We start from the raw sequence: 20,319 nt of genomic DNA on the forward strand, positions 1-20,319 counted from the left end.
CGCCAAAAAACCTACAAATCTGTCTGGGAAGAAGTACAGCCAGAGTGCTCATTAGACGCAAGGATGGCGATACTTCGTCTCACATACTTTGGACATGTTATCAGGAGCGACGAATCCCTGGAGAACGACATCATGCTTGGTAAAGTAGAGGGTCAGTAAAAAAGAAGACAGCCCTCAAGGAGGTAGATTGACACAGTGGCTGCAACAGTGGGCTCAAGCATAACAACAGTTTGTGATGATGGCTCGGGATCGGGCAGTATTTCATTCTGTTGTACATAGGGTCACTATGAGTTGGAACCAACTTGAAGGCACCTAACAACAACAGCAATAGAATTTAAAATCCTAAGAAAGAAATCTTGATGTGTATTCATTACCTAAATTATTTATTTCTTAATTTATTTCAGTAAAATTGATTTCCCAAGTGTCACCTAGCTTGTAATTCTGCTTTCTTCTATAACTTGCTTTGTGCTCATATCAAAAAAGAACCTTTGTATTCGGGCAAAATAGAAATGGGGAATTTGTTCCCCTAGTCAGGTCTCACAGGCAGGTGAGTGTGGAAAGGGTGTGTGGGCACCAGCTCTTTTTGCCGTGAAAGCATCTGGAGCGTTGGTGTGAATAATGGAAACAACAGGGAAGGTACAGGGCTGCGAGGGGGAGCTTCATCCTTTGGCTGGGGGTTTCCACAGGAGTACGACAGATGGTCCAGCTTTTGACTTAATTCCAAACCCAAGTAGGTGTGGTTTCCTTACCCATTCCCACTCCCTGCCCTGTAACTTTCCTTTTTCTCCACCATATTCTTGTTTTTACTTGGAAACTGACACTATGCCATTGCCTCAGTGCTCCTCACAGAAATAAGGAGATAAAGCAATCCCAGTGGTGCGGCATTATGGGTGGTGTGGGAATTTACATCTTAGGAGTTCATTGTGTTTTTTTGTTGATGTTCTACTGACTGGAAATTGTTTCTTATTTAATGATAGCTCTGTGTTTACAAAAATGATTTCTATTCTTGTTTTGACTTCAGGGCTTTGGATGTGGCGAATCTCTACAATTATTCGGTAGAGTTTACTGGTGTGGGGGAACCACCTGCCGGAGCTGAGAATGTTGGGTACTGTACCCAGATAGGAATCTTCAGGAAAAACATGGCAAAGGCGGCTGAGCTGTGTGTACCAGAGCAGCATGGTGAACATGTTTATAAAGTCGTGAGTATTTTTTGTGATAGCTGTTGGGGCAAGAGGTTCATTTGTTAGGATGTACTTCTTATAAGAGTTCCCGAGATAGAGATAAATGTAAATAATCTTATTTTTGAGGTTGACCCTAGGAAAATCCATCAGCTCCACAACTGCTCTTGCAGTTGGTCTTAAGAGCAGCCTGTGAGACTGCCTGGCCTTTTGCCATGTCTCAGAGCATATTATAGAATGATCTGCTGGAATCCTCTTAGAAGACCTCCAAGCTGGTTTGTGCCGGCAACCTCGCTTTTTGCAACCTATTAGGATTATCAGCAGGAAAGAGGAAAGCCAGCAACAGTTCCTCCCCAGCTTGGCTCAGGAAACGTCTTAGAACTGAGCCTCCATGCTTCTCAGACCCTTTTGGTTTAAGGATGTGGGGTGAAGAAGAAACACATTTCTCCTTTTAATGAGTGGAACTTCTTTTTAATCTTTTCTCCTCTAATATCAAGTGAGAATATTGGGCTAGTGTGATTTGGTTGAAGTCTTGCTGGGAGTTATATGCTAGACTTTCTTCATTAGGATTTTAAAAGCAAATCGGATGATTAGTGTCTGTGTCAATGGTTTGACTTCCATTAATATTGAAGCTTTTAAGATTAGTAGGGTTTGGCGTATGTTCAACATGTGCATACAGTTCTTACTGTGGCAAAAACAATTGACTATTGAGTCTGAAGTTTTCTGTATTCTAAGTTTCTTTGTTTTTTCTCCTGCAGGTTTTTACTGCCACATACCCAAGTTTGCAGCAGGAAAAGTACCGCCAATATGCAGTGGTTAATGAAGTGATTTCCCAAGTCTATGACATGAGGAGGGATCTTCTGGAAAGGCTGAAGCTGCAGGATGACAGGGACTTTGCCGACACGTCAGCAGACGCTGGCACCTCAGAGGCCCCTTGTCAGTGTTTCCAGCCAGTTCTCACACGGTTCAGTGCCAACATGGAGAAGACTCCCAAGCCCTTCTGTGTTGGAAATGTGTTTTATGTACCCCTGGAAAGACTCTTCTCATTGCCCAAAGTGAAACATTTGTGTATTAACATAGAGATGCTGAAAACTCTAATTGCCGACACAGTGATGTTGAACAGCGACGGTTCTGCAGTGATGGTTGACATCCATGATGAGGATAACGATGACTGAGCGTCCTTGTTTTTGAAATGCAAGGTCTTTGCAATAGTTGGACTCATTTAGAATTTAAACTCTTTTTTTTGTGTGTGTATGTGTCTATAGTCATAATTCAGGTAACTTTCTTTTTTAAAGACCTATAAAAAAAAAAAAATGTTTTGATAGAAAAGGCCATTTTCCAGGCCAGTGGACAAATATGCTTGACTTAATAATTGGACTGCTTGCTGTGAACCTGAAAAAGATATTAAGGCTAAACCAAAAATGGTGTGTTTCCTTTTGAAATTAAAATTTTCTTCCATGTTTTCTCAAAAAATGAAGAAATAGTGGATGTGGCAATATTTTACAAACTGCTAATTTAGAACTTCTCTCCCTAACTCTATATTTTATATATATATACATGCACTTTTTTTGTGGTAGGGATAGAGAGTTAGTTCATAATGTTGTTTGTTCATTACTTGAAGTTTTATGCTAGGACCATATGCTTAATGTGACATTAAAGATTTAAAAGAAAATTGATTAAGTATAGTCTTTACAGCCTTTTTGCAGGGTAAGAGTAGCTTTAAAATCTTTTTAGGACTTTACCTCCTTGGGGTTAAATTCTAACCTCAATATTTCTCAGCCTAAAACTGCATACAAAACAGAAACACAGGTATTTGAAGGAAGGACAAAGAAGCTTCTCATGATAGAACCACTGCCTACATTTTTGGAGCACTCTGCTCTCCAGGAGCTTGCTCACTGGATTTATGGGTAGTAATAGCAATGGGGGAGAGAGAAATATAGCTTCAGCCAACAGGGTCGGAAACACACAGCAGTTCTTTCTGAGGCAGAGGAATCCACAGGTAAGTAGATGAGGTAAGCACAGGTCCACACAACCATAGGGACCCGTGTGCCCATCTTGCTGTCCTACCATGTTTAGCTTGCCATCTCAGGGACAAAGATGGAGATTTGGGCTTGAGCTGTCCCTTGCATATTCCACAGTCCAATCAGCAGAGAGGAGAAAGATTTAAAAAAAAGGAGGGGGGTGGTGGTGGTGGTGGAAACAAAGGGTGTGTGCTGGCTGTCTGGTAAGAAGGCTTCCTGAAAGTCGTTACACAACGCTACTGCTTGCTTGCTTTTTTTTTTCCCCCTCATTCAAAAATTTATACATATATTGTTTTGTGACATTGGTGGCAATCCCTAGAACGTGACAGCACTCTCCCCCTTTCCACCCCAGCTTCCATGTGTCCATTCGTCCAGTGCCTGTCCCTTCCTGCCTTCTCTTGCTTTTGGGCAGGAGCTGCTCATTTGATACCGTATATTTGATTGAACTAAGAAGCACGTTCCTCTTGTGTGTTATTGTTTTATAGGCCTGTCTAAATCTTTGTCTGAAAGTGGGCTTAGAGAGTGTTTTCAGTTCTGAGTTAACAGAGTATCTGGGGGGCCATAGTTTCGGGGGTTCCTTTAGTTTCAGACTACTAAGTCTGGCCTTTTTTTTTTTTGTGAATTTGAATTTTGTTCTATATCTTTCTCCCACTCTGTCCAAGACTCTCTATTGTGATCCCAGTCAGAGTGGTTGGTGGTGGTAGCTAGGCACCATCTAGCTCTTCTGGACTCGGGCTGGTGGAGGTTGTGGTTCATGTGGTCCTTTAATCCACTGGGCTTGTATTTTCCTTGTCTTTGGTTTTCTTCATTCTCCTTTGCTTCATATGGGATGGGACCAATAAATGAATCTTGGATGACTACTCACAGGCTTTTAAGACCCTAGACACTACTCACCAAAGTAGGACGTAGAACATTTCCTTTATGAACTTTGTTATGCCAGTTGACCTAGATGTCTTTCAAGACTATGGTCCCAAACCCTCAGTCCCCAGCAACTTGGTCCCTCAAAGTGTTTGGATGTGTCTAGGAAGCTTCTATGGTTTTGCCTTGGTCAAGTTCTGCTGATTTCTCCTATATTGCGTGTTGTCTTTCCCTTCACCAAAGTTGACACTTGTCTACTATCTAGTCAGTGATTTCCCTTCTCATCCCTTCCCACCCTCATTACCATTAAAGAATGTTGTTTTCTGCATGTAAACCTTTTCTTGAGTTTTTATAATAGTGGTCTCATACAATATTTGTCCTTTTGTGATTAACTTATTTCATTCAGCATAATGCTTTCCAGATTCATCCATGTTGAGATGTTTCACAGATTCATCATTGTTCTTTATAGTTGTGTAGGATTCCACTGTGTCTATATACCATAATTTGTTCATTCATCTGTTGATGGGCACTTAGGTGATTTCCATCTTTTTTGCTATTGTGAATAGTGCTGCAGTGACTATGGGTGTGTGTATGTCTATTCGTGGGACAGCTCTTATTTTTGTAGGATATATTCCTAGGAGTGGGATTGCTGGATCATACAGTATTTGTATTTCTAGCTTTTTAAGGAGATGCCATATTATTTTCCACAGTGGTTGTACCATTTTACATTCCTACCAGCAGTGCCTAAGAGTTCCAATCTCCCCAATATTTATTATTTTCTGTTTTTTTTTTTTTAATTAGTGCCAGCATTGTCGGGGTGGGATGGTACCTCATTGTAGTTTTGATTTGCATTTCTCTAATGACTAATGATCATGAGCATTTCAGCATGTGTCTGTTAACCACCTGAATGTCATCTTTGGTGAAGTGTCTGTTCGTATCCTTTCCCAGTTTTTTAAATGGATTATTTGTCTTTTTGTTGTTGAGATGTTGAAGTATTTAGAAAACTTTTGAGATTAGACCCTTGTCAGATATGTCATAGTCAAATATTTTTTCTCAGTCTGTAGGTTCTCTTTTTACTCTTTTGGTGAAGTCTTTTGATGGCTACTGTAGCAGCAAGATAAGTTGGGAAGTGTAGTCTTAATTCTAGGAGACCATGTGCCCACTGTGTGATCTTTTGCCAAGGAAGAAAGAACAGAAAGGCAACTAGCCATCTGTGCCAAAACTGGAATACCATGGCGAACCTCAGACAAGTACTGTGGTAGAGCAGAATTGGTACCTGGGAAAGGCTTCCTGGGACCTTTCAAACTGAGTATTGAAGGGTTAATAATTAAGTAGATGATTTGGTGGGGTGAAGGAAAAGGCATTCTGTAAGAATAGTCCTTCAATCACCTAAATGCTGTTAACCAGCTTTTTTCCTTAAAATTCGTAGACTGTTCCATCAGATTGCCCATATACCTACACTGACTCTTTTCCTCCAAATGCTCAAATATGCATATGATCTAGAGATGGGCACCCCCTCACCACTCCATCCCCACCCCCATCAAAGACCATGTGTCCTCACCTCTCAAGGCCTCTGCACAACTTTCACCCTAGGGCTTCTTGTCACTGCTCTCGTGTTACAGCCATGGTTTCCAGCCAAAATCCACTCTTCCTCCCGACTTTCTTAACCAATTAACTTTTTTTAAGCCTAATTGCCTTAACCCCCACCCCCCCCGGAAACCTTTAAGAACTCCTGACTGCCATGGGTAAGGAGCCCTTGTGTCACAGTGGTTAAGTGCTCAGCTGTAAACTGAAAGGTCCACAGTTGGAACCCATCAGCCGTTCTGCAGGAGAAAAATGTGGCAATCTGCTTCCTAAAAGATTACAGCCTTGGACACCCTGTGGGGCAGTTCTACTCTGTCTTATAGGGGCACTATGAGTTGGAATCAACTTGATAGCAGTTTTTTGGCTGCCATGGGGGACAGGGCCACTCTCTTCCTCATGGCTCCCTCACATCTCTCTGCAAGTCCTAAATTCTCTTTTTTTCTCTGTTTAGAAATTTATTACTAACCACTCTACCTTGACACTACCCACTCTTTCTTTGTACACTGAAAGGTTTATTAGTTCTCTAATCCAGAAATGGGCAAACTTTTTCTTATGCAGCAGATAGTAAATATTTTTAGCTTTGCAAACCAGGTGGTTTCCATTACAACTACTCAACTATGTTCCACTAAAACTTCACTTAAAAAATAGCAGCTCGATTTGGTCCATGGTCTATCGTTTGCTAACCCCTAGTAAAAGGTCATTGACTCTTGCCTTTTAGCAACACAGAAATGGTGGTCTTCCTAAGGGGGAAGAAGCAATTAGAAACTTAATTACTGATTGCTGTAAATGCCTAGTGGTGTAGTGGTTAAGTGCTATGGCTGCTAACCAAAGGGCTGGCAGTTGGAATCCACCAGGCACTCCTCGGAAGCTCTGTGGGGCAGTTCTACTCTGTTCTATAGGGTCACTATGAGTCTCATCCACTCAATGGCAATGGTTTGGTATAAATGCAGAGGCAGCCAAAGTCAAGTTTGCTGTGAAGGGGATTTTTATCCCACTTATGTGTAAAATGGGGGGAAAATAACCACTCATAGAGCTCTTGTAAGTACTGAGAAGGATATAGTGCCTGACAGAGGGTAAACTGTTCAGCTGTATTAATCTTGAGGAGCATTATTGGATAATTTCAACATCTATTCTAAATAATAGGGCTCATTCTTATATCCAGGCAGCAAATTTTCACAGCAGTGCAGATTGTAGGCCTAGAAAGTAAACAAGATCATTTTCTACAAGATCCTTCCTAAGACATATCAAACACCTGATTGGTTTAAAGAAGAAAAGAGCACAGTAACTCTACCCTTCAGTATGTTCAGAATCTTCTCTGCTCCATAGACCGATGAGTGGCCAGATTTCTGGAGTTTCAGACATTTGCGGGCTATGGGGATCGCTACAGAGGTCTAGTCCCCTACAGCCACTGGCTTTGCTGAACTGTGGTACTCTCTCTTTCACTACACTTCCTAGAGCATCCCAACTCACTTGAACCATGCTTCCGAGGGTGCAGTGCTGTCTGGCCAATCCCTCCTCCTCTCTACTCCGTTTATATCTGAGAATTTTATTTCCTGAGTACTATTTCTAAAAATGAGCCCTTGTGGCATAGTAGTTATGTGCCCAGGCTGCTAACTAAAAGGTCAGCCGTTTGGGTCCACCAGCTGCTCCTTGGAAACCCTATGGCGCGGTTCGATTCTGTCTGATGAGGTTGCTATGAGTTGGAGTTGACCTGACAGCAACATGTTCTTCAATGGGTATTTCTGAGAACGCTATGTTTGCAAGTAGCATAAAAGGAAATGTAATCTTGCCTGCCTCAAAATCCAGTGTCTGACTAGTACAAGGAGGGCTGCTGGGGTCTATAAGCAAGGGTAGGGCAAGACAGGGCTCAGGACCAGGCGGGTAGGCTTTCCCTATGAGCCCTTACCAGTGTGCGCTGCCGACTGTGATTCTTATTTCAATCTTCTAGTTCTGGTAATAGTGGGAATTAGCAGAAGCAGGTTGGCTCTGTCTTAGTTTCTGAGCTTATGTAGTATTTCAGTTTGTCAACAAGTATTGGATAGCCATTAACCATCTTAACCAGAAACCAGATTGCCTTGTGTCTCTTTTGGGGGGGAGGTGGGAGCCAAGTTGCTTCCCCTTCAGACCTTGTGGAGTGGACACAAGTCTGCTACATGGGTCTTGGTTAATAAGCATAATATATACCAATCATTTAAAGCCTAGCCTAACTGGATTAAAATAAGAGTGTTTTAAGGCCTTCAAAAATTAGAGTAGCCTCCTGTCCATGTGGAGACCCGGGGTCCCTGTGTCTGAGAAGCTCCCAGACCATGGGAATACTGAGGACAAGGACCTTCCTCCAGAGCCGAGAGAGAGAGAAAGCCTTCCCCTGGAGCCAACACCCTGAATTTGGACTTGTAACCTACTAGACTGTGAGAAGATAAATTTCTTTTTGTTAAAGCCATCCACTTGTGGTATTTCTGTTATGGCAGCACTAGATGACTAAGACAGGTATAGTTTTTTTTTTACATTTTTCACAATGTGCCAACATTCTCTTTGTGTTCTGTTTTTTTCCATTTCCAGTAGTCTAGTTTCCCTGTCCCCTTATCTTCTCATCTTTGTTTTAAAGTAAATGTTGACCTTTTGGTCTCATACAGTTGTTTTGTTTTTTTAGTAGTGCACCAATCTTACAGGTAATATCCTTTATTTTGTGTGCCACTTTGCTCTTTCACTAAAAGATGATCTCGGGATAGATTCAGTTCAAGGTGATAGTCTCAGGGAGTCCTCTGGTCTCAACTGGACCAGTTAGTCTGGCCTTTTTTTAAGAATTTGAGTTTTGTCTACATTTTCCTCCCACTCTATCCAGGACCATCTATTGTGATCCTGGTCAGGTCAGTGGTAGCCGAGCACCATCTAGTTCTGGTCTCAGGGTAGGTGAGATCGTGGTTCACATAGGCTATCAACCTGGTAGACTTGTTTCTTCTGTGAGATTTTGGTTATCTTCTTTTGCTCCTGACAAGTAGAGACTAATAGTTGTATCTCAGATGGCCACTCACAAGCTTTTAAGACCCCAGACGCTACTCACTTCACTGGGATGCAGAACATGAACTTCGTGAACTCTATTATATCAATTGACTGAGTTGCCCCATGAAACCATGGTACTAAGCTTTCAAATCTAGAAAACCAACCTCAGAAGGTATTTGATTATGTCTGAGGAGTATCTGTAGTTTGTCTTCAATGAATATATGTCCCTGCATACACTGTATTTACACTTTAGATACTTCCATAATTTGTTATGATCCAGTTGAATGACTTTGCAGTCAGTAAAACAGAGGTTAATATCTTTCTGGTATTCTCTGCTTTCAGCCAAGATCCATCAGACATCAGCAATGATATCCCTCATTCCACGTCCTCTTCTGAATATGGCTTGAATTTCTACAGTTCCTAGTTGATGTATTCCTGCAACCATTTTTGAATTACCTTCAGCAAAATCTTACTTGTGTGCAAAACTAATGATATTATTTGATATTTTCTGCATTCTGTTGGATCACTGTCTTAGTTATCTAGTGTTGCCGTAACAGAAATACCACAAGTGGATGGCTTTAACGAAGAGATATTTATTTTCTCACAATCTAGCAGGTTACAAGTCCAAATGCAGGGTGTTGGCTCCAGGGGAAGACTTTCTCTGTCAGCTCTGTAAGAAGATTCCTTGTCCTCAATCTTTGCCTGGTCAGGGAGCTTCTCAGATGCAGGGACCCCGTGTCCAAAGGATGCACTCTACTCCTGATGCTGCTTTCTTGGTGGTATGAGGTCCCCAACTCTCTGCTTGCTTCCCTTTCATCTCTTAAGAGAGAAAAGGTGGTGCAGGCCACACCCCTGTGAAACTCCCTTTCCCCTGGATGAGGGAGATGACCTGAGTAAGGGTGGTGTTACAAGCCCACCCTAATCCTCTCAACATAAAATTACAATCACAAAATGAAGGACAACCACACAATACAGGGAATCATGGCCTAACCAAATTGATAACACACATTTTTTGGGGGACATAATTCAATCCATGACAATCACCTTTCTTTGGAATGGCACAAATATGGATCTCTTCTACTTGATTGACAGGTAGCTGTTTTCTAAGTCTCTTGGCATAGACAAGTGAGTACTTCCAAAGTTGCATTCATTTGTTGAAATTTCTCAATTGGTATTCCGCCAGTTCCTGGAGCCTTGTTTTTCACCAGTGTCTTCAGTGCAGCTTGGACTTCTTCTTTCAATATCATTGATTCTTGATCATCTGCTACCTTCTGAAATGGTTCAATGTTGACCAATTCTTTTTGGTACAGTGACTTTATGTATTCCTTCCATCTTCTTTCGATGCTTCCTGCGTTGTTCAATATTTTGCCCATAGAATCCTTCACTATTGCAGCTCAAGGCTTGAATTTTTTTCTTCAGTTCTTTCAGCTTGAGAAATGCTGAGCATGTTCTTCCCATTTGGTTTTCTAACTCCAGGTCTTTGCACATTTCACTATAGTACTTTCTCTTCTTGAAAAAAAGAGAATTCTTGAACCACCGTTGAAATCTTCTGTTCAGCTCTCTTATTTCATTTCTTCCTCTTACCTTAGCTATGTTTAACAGCAAGTTTCAGAGTCTCTTCTGACATCCATTTTGGTCTTTTCTTTCTTCCCTTTTTAAAATTTTTTATTGTACTTCAGATGAAGGTTTACAGAACAAACTAGTTTCTCATTAAACAGTATACACATTGTTCTATGACATTGGTTAACAACCCCATGACATGTCAACACTCTTCAACTTTGGGTTCTGTATTACCGGCTTTCCAGTTCTATCCTGCCCCCTAGTCCCTGCCCCTGGGCTGGTATGCCCCTTTAGTCTCGTTTTGTTTTATGGGCCTGTTCAATCTTTGGCTGAAGGGCGAACCTCAGGAGTGACTTCATTACTGAGCTGAAAAGGAGTCCAGGGGCCATACTCTCAGGGTTTCTCCAGTCTCCGTTAGGCCACTAAGGCTGATCTTTCTTTTTGAGTTAGAACTTGGTTTTACATTTTTCTCCAGCTCTACCCAGGACCCTCTATTTTGATCCTTGTCAGACCAGTCAGTGGTGGTAGCTGGGCACCATCTAGTTGTACTGGACTCAGTCTGGAGAGGGCTGTGGTAGATGTGGCCCATTAGTCCTTTGGACTAATCTTTCCCTTGTATCTTTAGTTTTCTTCATTATGCCTTGCCCCAGAAGGGGTGAGACCAGTGGAGTATTCCAGATAGCTGCTCACAGGCTTTTAAGATCTTTTAATGACCTTTTGCTTTCTTCATGTATGAGGTCCTTGATATCTTGCCACAATTCGTCTGGTCTTTGGTCATTAGTGTTCAATATATCAAATCTATTCTTGAGCTGGTCTCTAAATTTAGGTGGTATATGCTCAAGGTTATATTTAGGCTCTTGGGGACTTGGTCTAATTTTCTTTACCTTCAGCTTGAACTTTCTTATGAGCAATTGATGTTCCGACTGATGATATTCAGTTTTTCCATCATCTCTTTCCACAGATGTAGTCGATTTGATTCCTGTGTATTCCATCTGGTGAGGTCCACGTGTATAGCTTATCTTTTATGTTGCTGGAAAGAGGTATTTGCAATGAATGAGTCATTTGTCTTGCTGAATTCTATCATGTGATTGCTGGCATCTTTTCTATCACCAAGGCCATATTTTCCAACTATTGATCCCTCTTCTTTGTTTCTAACTTTCACATCCCAATTACCAGTAATATCAATGCATTTTGATGGCTTGTTTGATCAATTTCAGACTGGGGAAGTTGGTAAAAATCTTCAATTTTTTCATCTTTGGCTTTAGTGGTAGGTGTGTAAATTGAATAATAGTCGTATTAAGTGGTCTTCCTTGTAAGCATATGGATATGATCCTATCACCGATAGTGCTGTACTTCAGGACAGATCTTAAAATGTTCTTTTTGAACAATGCAACACCATTCTTCTTCAATTTGTTATTCCTGGCATAGTAGACCATATGATTGTCTGATTCAAAATGGCCAATGCCAGTCCATTTCAGCTACTAATGCCTAGGATGTGTCCCATTTCATTTTGGACAGTTTCCAGTTTCCTAGATTAATACTTCATACAGTCCCTGTTCTAATTATTAATAGATATTTGCAGTTTTTTTTTTTTTTTCCTTAGAAAGACCCTGCCTCCCAAATTCACTGCTTCTCTTGTAGGGAGCAGCCCCTTCCATCTTTCTTCTTAGAATTCCAGTGGATAAAGTATTATTTTTGATATTATAATTGTTTTACATAAATATTTCTCTATATTTTTCTGCAATTTGTTTTTATGGAAGGCAATATGTTTTATAAATGTATTACCATCTAGATGTATTCCATTCTTTTAAATGACTATGTGAGCTTTTAAAAAACAATAATAGTAATACAAGTTCGTGCTAAGAAACTCAAACTCTTCATACAGTTGTAAAGAAGAAATTAAGTGTCCCTCAACAGTTTGCCCCCTATTCTCCATTTCCACTTGCCAGGGGGAGACAACACTGTCAAGCGTTTCTTCCCACTTTTTTAAAAAAATTTACTGCAAGTAGATTCCAGTTTTGTAAGAACTTGTGGTCTTTGTGGGGTATATTGTTCCTTTTTTTCCACAAGGAAAACCACTTGAATGGGCCATTTAGTTTTGTAAATGTAGTATAGTGCAGAAGCTTCAAGAACTTGAGATGTCTTTTCTCCAAGAAATTAAATGGCAATGAATAATGTGGACTCTATAGGAGGGCTCAAGCGTAACGATTATAAGGATGGCACAGGACTGGGGGCAGTGCTTTGTTCTGCCCTCTGTTGAACATGGGGTCGCTATGAGTCAGAACCAATCTGACGGCATCTAACACCACCACCACCTTAAGAGTTGTAGAAAGAAGCATATATGTGTGTGTGTATATTTATATAGAGAGAGAGTTTGAATCCACCAATTGCTCCTTGGAAACCCTATAGGCACCTAACAACGACAACAAATATATATTAATACTATATATATAATTGGAGCCCTGGTGGCACAGTGGTTAAGAGCTTGGCTCCTAGCCCGAAGGTCAGCAGCTCAAATCCACCAGCCCTCCTTGGAAACCCTATGGGGCAGTTCTACTGTTTCCTATAGGGTCGCTATGGGTCAGAACTCACTCCATGGCAACAGGTTTGGTTTTTGGTTTAGCCACTTGGGAGAGGTAGATTTGAACAGAATCACAAAAGTTCAATTCCAGAAGGTGGCACACTTTTCCCACTTAAAATAATGGCACACACTTGTTTTGAGGATTTCCCAGTATAAACAAGAAACAAAAAATTTATGCCAGTTTTCAATAGAGGTTTGAAGGTCTTTGCAATGTATACTCTGAGGAAATTGCTGCTAAAATGGTTAAAGATCTAGTGGTGGATTCAATTTCTTAAGGGAAATGGTGTTTGAGGATACATTTCAACCTAGCTCAGCTGTAGTTACACAGGAATGGCGTCTAAACTAATTCATATAGGAATGTCTCTGACATATTTCCTTATTACATAGGTTCACATGAAACAGAGAAACTGAGCCAGGGACTGCCTGAACTTAAGCCTCTTCTGCTTATGTTATTTCCTAATATTTATTACATTTTGTATAGAGTGGAATGGATTAACTATACCAATGATTTTCTGCCATGCAAATGGAAAGGAAAATATTTCATTTCTTATGTGCTGCTAATACACACACACACACACACATATATAAGATATATGTGTGTGTGTGTATTGGACAATGAATAGGGAAGACTGAAGAAGAATCAATGCCTTTGAATTATGATGCTGGTGAAGAATACTGAATATATTGTGGACTTCCAGAAGAATGAACAAATCTGTCTTGGAAGAAGTACAGCCAGAATGCTCTTTAGAAGCAAGGATGGTGAGACTTCATCTCACATACTTTGGCTATGTTAACAGTAGGGACCAATCACTTGAGAAGGACACCATGCTTGGTAAAGCAGATGGTCAGTGATATGCGATGGCTTCACACAGTAGCTGCAACGAGGGGCTCAAACATAGCAACAATTGTGATGATGGCATAGGACCCAGCAGTGCTTTGTCCTGTTGTACATAGGGTCGCTATGAGTTGGAACCGACTGGATGGCACCTAACAACAACATTTTATATACACATCTATCCACAGGAAGAAAGAGATAAAAATAAGGCGGCGGGGGGGGGGGGGGAGATAAAGAAATACAGAACAAATAATGCTAACTGTTGAGGAAAGAGATGGGTTAAGACAAGAGCAACAAGAAGGCTGGGCCTGGGAAGTCCATGCCTGAGATGTGGGCAAGGACTGAGGGAGCAGATCTGAGGGTGCTGCCAGGTTCTATTGTGATCTGGTACAAAGTTACCTCGGATGATCCTGGGTCCTGGGGAGGAGGCTGGAGGGTCTCCCTACAGTGCTTGTACCCACCTCCTTTTTACCAGCAGACAGGTTCTTTCTCAGTCATTTTACCTTTTATAATCTGCAGTGTCCAAGGAAGCCATAAAAATCTGCAGAGAAAGATCTGGGTTCAAACTCGTTCTAGAACATAGTTCTTTATTAACCTTGAGTTGCTGCTACGATGGTATATTAGCAGAGGGAATGTGTTGGGCTTGTTTTTCCTCTCCGTGAGGACATTCTAGTCCCAGGGAAGAACAGCTAGTACAAGGGTATGGTGACATTGAACATCATTTGTTCAGTGATGATCTTACACTCCCACAGTGGCACATTTATTGACTGTCTTTGATGGGCCCAGCCCTATAATTAAGATATGTAAGTAGATGCTGCACAAAGGCAAGTTTTGGCTTGATAAAACACACTGCGTACTAAGGGGCACACTCAACATTAGCTCATGTTTTCTTTGTCACAACTCAATAGAATTGGCAGTGTTATATCCACTATAGATTAGAAAACAGCTTTAGAGGGGAGTCTGATTCAGGCTCTGGTGTGTCTCACTCCAAAGCCCATACTTACACCACTGCACCAGGCTGCCTCGGGGTTCAGAGAGAGGCCTGGAGGCATTCAAGTCGGTGCTCTCATACATAAAAAAAAAAAAAAATTTTTTTTTTTTTTTTAGTAAATAAAACAAAACTCAGGGAAAAGGATTATCCTGATCCTTTCACTTCTGTTTTCTCACCTTGGCATAATCTTCTGACAGAGAATCTTAACCAATATTTTTAAATATAAACATCTAAACTTTAAGATATGATTTTTATTGAACATGTATAAGATTTCACCTTTACATTATTACAAACACTTTACATTAAAAAATTAGTTTTTGTAAAAAAAAAAAAAAATTCCTGGATTTGTCACTTTACAGTTGAAACAAAGAAATATATAAATATGAAGGTCATTCTCCAACTATTAGAACAAAATACTAATGGAATCACTTCAATAACAATTTTTCATAAACATTTGCATGATTCACCCACACTGTGTCAAATTCCAGAGGGTCAAATAAATGCAGAAAAGGAAGACGATCCCCCAAATAAGATGTATTTCCAAAAAACCATCACACTGAATATACTGTAAATGTCTTTCCCTGGGTGGGATTTGGTTGGTAAGTATTAGCCAGATAATTTTCTGTTATATCATACAATAAACAAACATTTGTAAATGCAGAATACATGGGAAGTAGCTACAGAGACCACCCACACGGCCCTTTAAAATATACTGTGTATATATTATGATCAAAAGTCACATATATAAGGATATAAGGCCTTTACTTCCAGAGCAGTCTTTAAAAAAAGCTTTATATAGGCATATTTCATTCTTTATTCATATTTTACACTTCATATTCTATAATGTCTCAGTTATTAAAGTTATGCATAGTACCTAAGCCAACATATGAGCAGTGGCAAAACACAATTTCAGATACAGTACTTGATTATATTCACATGACGTACCTCTAAGACTTTGGTCTATGACCAAACAATTTCCGAATTCCCCAAGTTAAGTAAAGAAAAGGAGTCCCCGTCATAAGAGCCCAGGCTGTCTCTCAGAGCACTGCATATATTCTGTCATGGATTGAATTGTATCCCCCCAAAAATGTGTTAACTTGGTTAGGCCATGATTCCCAGCATCATGTGGTTTTCCTCCATTTTGTGATTATAATTTTATGTTAAAGAGAATTAGGGTAGGATTGTAACACCACCCTTACTCAGGTCACCTCCCTGATCCAGTGTAAAGGGAGTTTCCCTGGGGTGTGGCCTGCACCACCTTTTATCTCTTAAGAGATGAAAGGGAAGTAAGCAGAGAGTTGGGGACCTCATACCACCAAGAAAACAACACCAGTCCTTTGGACACGGGGTCCCTGTGCCTAAGAAGCTCCTTGACCAGCAGAAGATTGAGAATAAGGACCTTCTTCCAGGGCTGACAGAGAAAGCCTTCCCCTGGAGCTGACACTGTGAATTTGGACTTGTAACCTACTGGACTGTGAGAAAATTTCTCTTTGTTAAAGCCATCCACTGGTGGTATTTCTGTTTTAGCAGCACTAGATGACTAAGAATACACACTGGATGCCTAATACTTAGTACTTCAGTGAAGTATTTAATGATACTGTCAGTGTGACCTTGCAAAGTGGTCCAGTAGGCATGGGAATCTGAAGGTCTAAAATTACTTCTGGATATTTTAATAAAGACTCATTGCCACCTGAAGTTGAATAGGCTTTGACTGAAGGCTAGTTGGAGACTATTTTTTTTTTTCCTTCTAGCAACAAATGCGCTAAATGAAGGGCCTCTATGGATCAGTTTTTGTGCAAAAATAATAACAGCAGAGCCTAGTTTGGGTAAGATTTCTGATAGTATTTTGGTCAAATGGGATGGCTGACTTTGATTCTTCATTAAGAGATTTTCAGATCATAAAGAATGACCCACATTAGTTGTCTGCATACAGAGGCCTTCAGAAACACAAAGGGCAGTCACTGTCATAGCACAAACTGATGGCCCAGCACTTTCTCTGCCTTTGCTGTTCCCTCACGTCCTCTCTGGTCTCAGTCACCAGCTCAACCCACAGGAAGTGACTCTCCTAACGGGCCTTTGCATTTCCCCAAACCTGGTATTTAAGACTCACAAACACATAGCTTTTGAAATACCATTAGCCTTTCTCTGTGATAGAAAAAGTATTATACATCTGGAAATTCTCCAAGTCCAGGTGGTTTGAAATTTTAATATTTAGAATTTGAATTTTTCAAATCCAATTTTCTAAACTCAAAATTTAGTAAGGCAGATTAGGCAACCTTTATCACAAATATTTCCATAATGAAATCTGACTGCAAAGTATGCTGATGGAATACAAAATAGAATAAATGATTCCACAGACTTCCACTGACTATGGAGGACATAGCCATTAGTTCTTTTTTCTTTCTAATCAAAGTTCCTATTTATTAAAATATTAGCAACACTTATCTTACTACTACTGAATCAAGATGTGTCTGGTGGCTGCCAAAATGATTTTTAAAGGAGTAATTTTTAAAGCCTTTCAAAATCTCTCCACATTTTGTTTTAAAAAAATAATTCTGTATCATTCTAAGTACTGACAGCCAGTCTTGTATGAAGGTGTTGGGCTAAGAGCAGCCAAGAATGAGTAAGATTGGGGCCCTGCTCTGATTACAGTGCATTTTATATGTTTGATGAACGGCCTCACTGAATCTTGCTTATAATCTGGTTTCGATTATTTTCAAACTGCAAAATCATTTGCAGAAGTGCCAATAAAAATACACTTGAGAAATAATATTTGGAAAATAGAAAAATGTTTTTAAAAAGTCACAATAAATCTCAGCAATATTTTCATATCTCTATTATAAGCTTTATCTTAATTTGTCCATAATATATAATGAATGGATGAGTCCACTGGTGTCTCTACAAACAGCAAGTCTTGACCATTTAACATTTCTCTTGGTTAAACTAAAATATTCAGCTCGGTGGTTCCCCCCCGATTCAAAACAAATCTTTAAAGAGAAAACTATAATGACTGAGAAAACCCTTCCACCATTCAAAATACTTTAAAACAGGGTGTCACCTTTTTTAAAAATTTTACAATCTGTTTGTAAAAATGGTATTGGATTAATGTGGAATACCCAATCCTTGAAACATAAAACAAATAAAAAACCCTAACACGAACTCCTCAAGTTTTTCAAACCTCCAAGTTTGGATATTAAAACAATATTTTCTTAAAAATGACAATTTCTCCCTTATCTTGCCAACATGAAAATATGTAGACCAAAGTAATGCTAATTTTACCTATGATGTTTCTTGGACAGGGTTTTAAGAGTAAGGACTGGCTATTACTGGTTATACAGAATCTAGGTTTTGATTCAGTGACTCAGCGAGTCCAAGAAACTTGAGATCTTTCACATGGAAACCACCACATAAGAACAGAAAAACTCTAAGGTTTGTCTGCTGAACTGTAAACTGGATCTAGATCAGTTATTTAAAAAACTTCATTCGTTGTACGTTATATTCTATTCTTGCCTCAACACAACTAACTTCTGATAGAGTAAAGAAGAAAACATAACATCTGATCACAGGGGCTAGAACGGAAAACCACAGGCCGCTGTCGGTAATGTCAAGCAGCTGTCCCCCCTTCTATCCACTGGCCCCGCAGGGTGATTTTCAGTTTCAGGTACTCTGAATTTACACAGGAAAGGCTGCTGTGATGACAGTTGTCTTCCTGCGTTCTACACCTTGATTCCTGAAATAGGCAGGCCTTACTATTATTCAGTGAGTTGTTCAACTCTTACGTTAGGGTGCCTATGGCTGCCTGACATATTAAATATTAAACTTATTTTGAATCTCTCCCATGGTACTAGTGGGAGTTCTGCAGCTCATCTAATATTAACTATAAGTAACAATACATATCACATAATAATGGCGTGACATCCATTCCCGTACCTTAGACTTAAATACACTTTGACTGATACTTGTTACTAAGCATTTTACATGTTTAATTTTTAGTATAACATTTCCCCAAAGCATAAACACCTACGTATCAATTCATATCAATTACTGCATCAAAAAAAGTTAATAAATTTAGTAGGATACTGTAGGGAGTATAGGAAGATTTCCTTAACAGTAATTCTAACAATTTGATACAATTTTAGGGTTTAAATTTTATACCCTTACTTTCCATCATAAAATATTAAAAACAAAAACAAACCTGTAACCAGAGCCCAAACCTGTCGAGCACCTCCGTGACAGACTGTATGCTTCAATGCTAAAACTATACTCAGATGTAAAGTGCTCTTTTCCCCACTGGGATGTTTTGCAAGAAAAAGCAGTATCTTCATAACCATGTGTCGTGCCCCCAGGAGCCAGTACATTTAAGGCACACACTGCACACACTGCCTTGATTCCACACTTCAGGTGTTCCCTTTGGGTGGGTGGCAAAGATTTGGTGGTGGGCACTTTCAGAGAAGAAATCAGCATTGGCTTTCCTTTGATAGATGAACACACTTCATTTCTTAAAAGGCTGACTTTCTCCTAAGTGCTTCAATAAAGTGCCTTGAGAGCTCAAAGGCCCACATCGTCAGTCACAGGGAAGCTTCCTTTCACCAGCTTGACTTTTAGCGTTTGATCACAACTTGTTCATATGCTCCAGACCCCACCCTAAAACAGCAGGGGGGTAAAAAAAAAAAAAAAAAACGAAAACTTCAGAAGTTTGAGCTGTGGTGTTTGAAATTGTTCTGAGTAACTTTGCCCCAGAGATGGTTCCTCAGGTGTTTTTCTACTGTGTTTGCTTTCCACAAGGTTTAAAGGAATCACAGACAGAAAATACTTGGAATATTAAACGTTAATAATTAATAGACTAAATTTCCCAAATCCTGGTCTAGTCTCTGAGCTTCTCACACTAATTCTCACAGTAATCTAGTAATGCTTCCCAATTCCTAACCTGTCAACATACTACGTCAAAAAATACGTTCTTCCCATGTTTACCGTTAAGTCCTAAAATTATTGCCATCCGAGAGCCTGTGCTGACTTGCAGTGTATCTGGGTTTGCACAGTGGTCTTTAGTTGCAATAGCAGTGTTGTGTCTTAATGTACCTTCCTGGAAGGTTCAAGAATTCTTTTGTCAAAATGTAAATGTCATTAGATGTGGTCAGTGCTGCAAGGTATGCCTGTGTAATATAAACCTGGTGGAAACCCTGTGGCGCAGCGGTTAAATGCTACGGCTGCTAACCATGAGGCTGGTGGTTTGAATCTGCGAGGCACTCCTTGGAAACTCTATGGGGCAGTTCTACTCTGTCCTATAGGGTCACTATGAGTTGGAATCCCCTCGACAGCAGTGGGTTTTGTTTTTGTTTTTTTTTTTTTAATGTAAATCTAAAGGTCCCTGTGTGGTGCAAATAGCTTGCAATTGACTATTAATCTATAGGTTGGCAGCCTGAACCTACCCAGTGTTACTGTGCAAGAAAGGCCTGGCAATCTGTTTCTGTAAAGATTACAGCCAAGAAAACCCTATGAGGCAGTTCTACTCTGCAACATATAGGGTCGTCATGAGTCGAAATCGACTTGATGACAATGAGTTTGACGTTTTTTTGGTTTTAACGTGGATTTAAAGAGATAATGATCTTGAAGAGGGGGCTTATTTCTTCAGTAGCATGGTGTGGCAGACTACTGGTGGTTGTCCTGCAAATTTCTTCTTCATGGTTGTAGCTGGCTGCTCAGCTAGAGAC

The 20,319-nt window shown here is 40.1% G+C and overlaps 2 protein-coding genes across 12 annotated transcripts in view; one reads left to right on the plus strand and one right to left on the minus strand.

Annotated features, from left to right (window-relative positions):
- HENMT1 (HEN methyltransferase 1) overlaps positions 1 to 2,704 on the plus strand; it is a 56,457-nt gene extending 53,753 nt beyond the window's left edge. For all 10 annotated transcript variants that reach the window (XM_049880201.1, XM_049880194.1, XM_049880198.1 and 7 more), the window contains 2 exons: positions 1,022 to 1,199; positions 1,937 to 2,704. In XM_049880201.1, coding sequence (XP_049736158.1) covers positions 1,022 to 1,199; positions 1,937 to 2,353 — 595 coding nt within the window. In that variant the 3' untranslated portion in view covers positions 2,354 to 2,704. The remainder of the gene's footprint in view (positions 1 to 1,021; positions 1,200 to 1,936) is intronic.
- Positions 2,705 to 14,887: 12,183 nt separating this feature from the next.
- Positions 14,888 to 20,319, minus strand: part of EEIG2 (EEIG family member 2) — a 70,090-nt gene continuing 64,658 nt past the window's right edge. For both annotated transcript variants that reach the window (XM_049880203.1, XM_049880202.1), the window contains exon 11: positions 14,888 to 19,252. In XM_049880203.1, the coding sequence (XP_049736160.1) occupies positions 19,210 to 19,252 (43 nt within the window). In that variant the 3' untranslated portion in view covers positions 14,888 to 19,209. The remainder of the gene's footprint in view (positions 19,253 to 20,319) is intronic.

The sequence above is a fragment of the Elephas maximus genome, chromosome 3, assembly GCF_024166365.1.
Source record: "Elephas maximus indicus isolate mEleMax1 chromosome 3, mEleMax1 primary haplotype, whole genome shotgun sequence".
NCBI classification, from domain to species: domain Eukaryota; kingdom Metazoa; phylum Chordata; class Mammalia; order Proboscidea; family Elephantidae; genus Elephas; species Elephas maximus.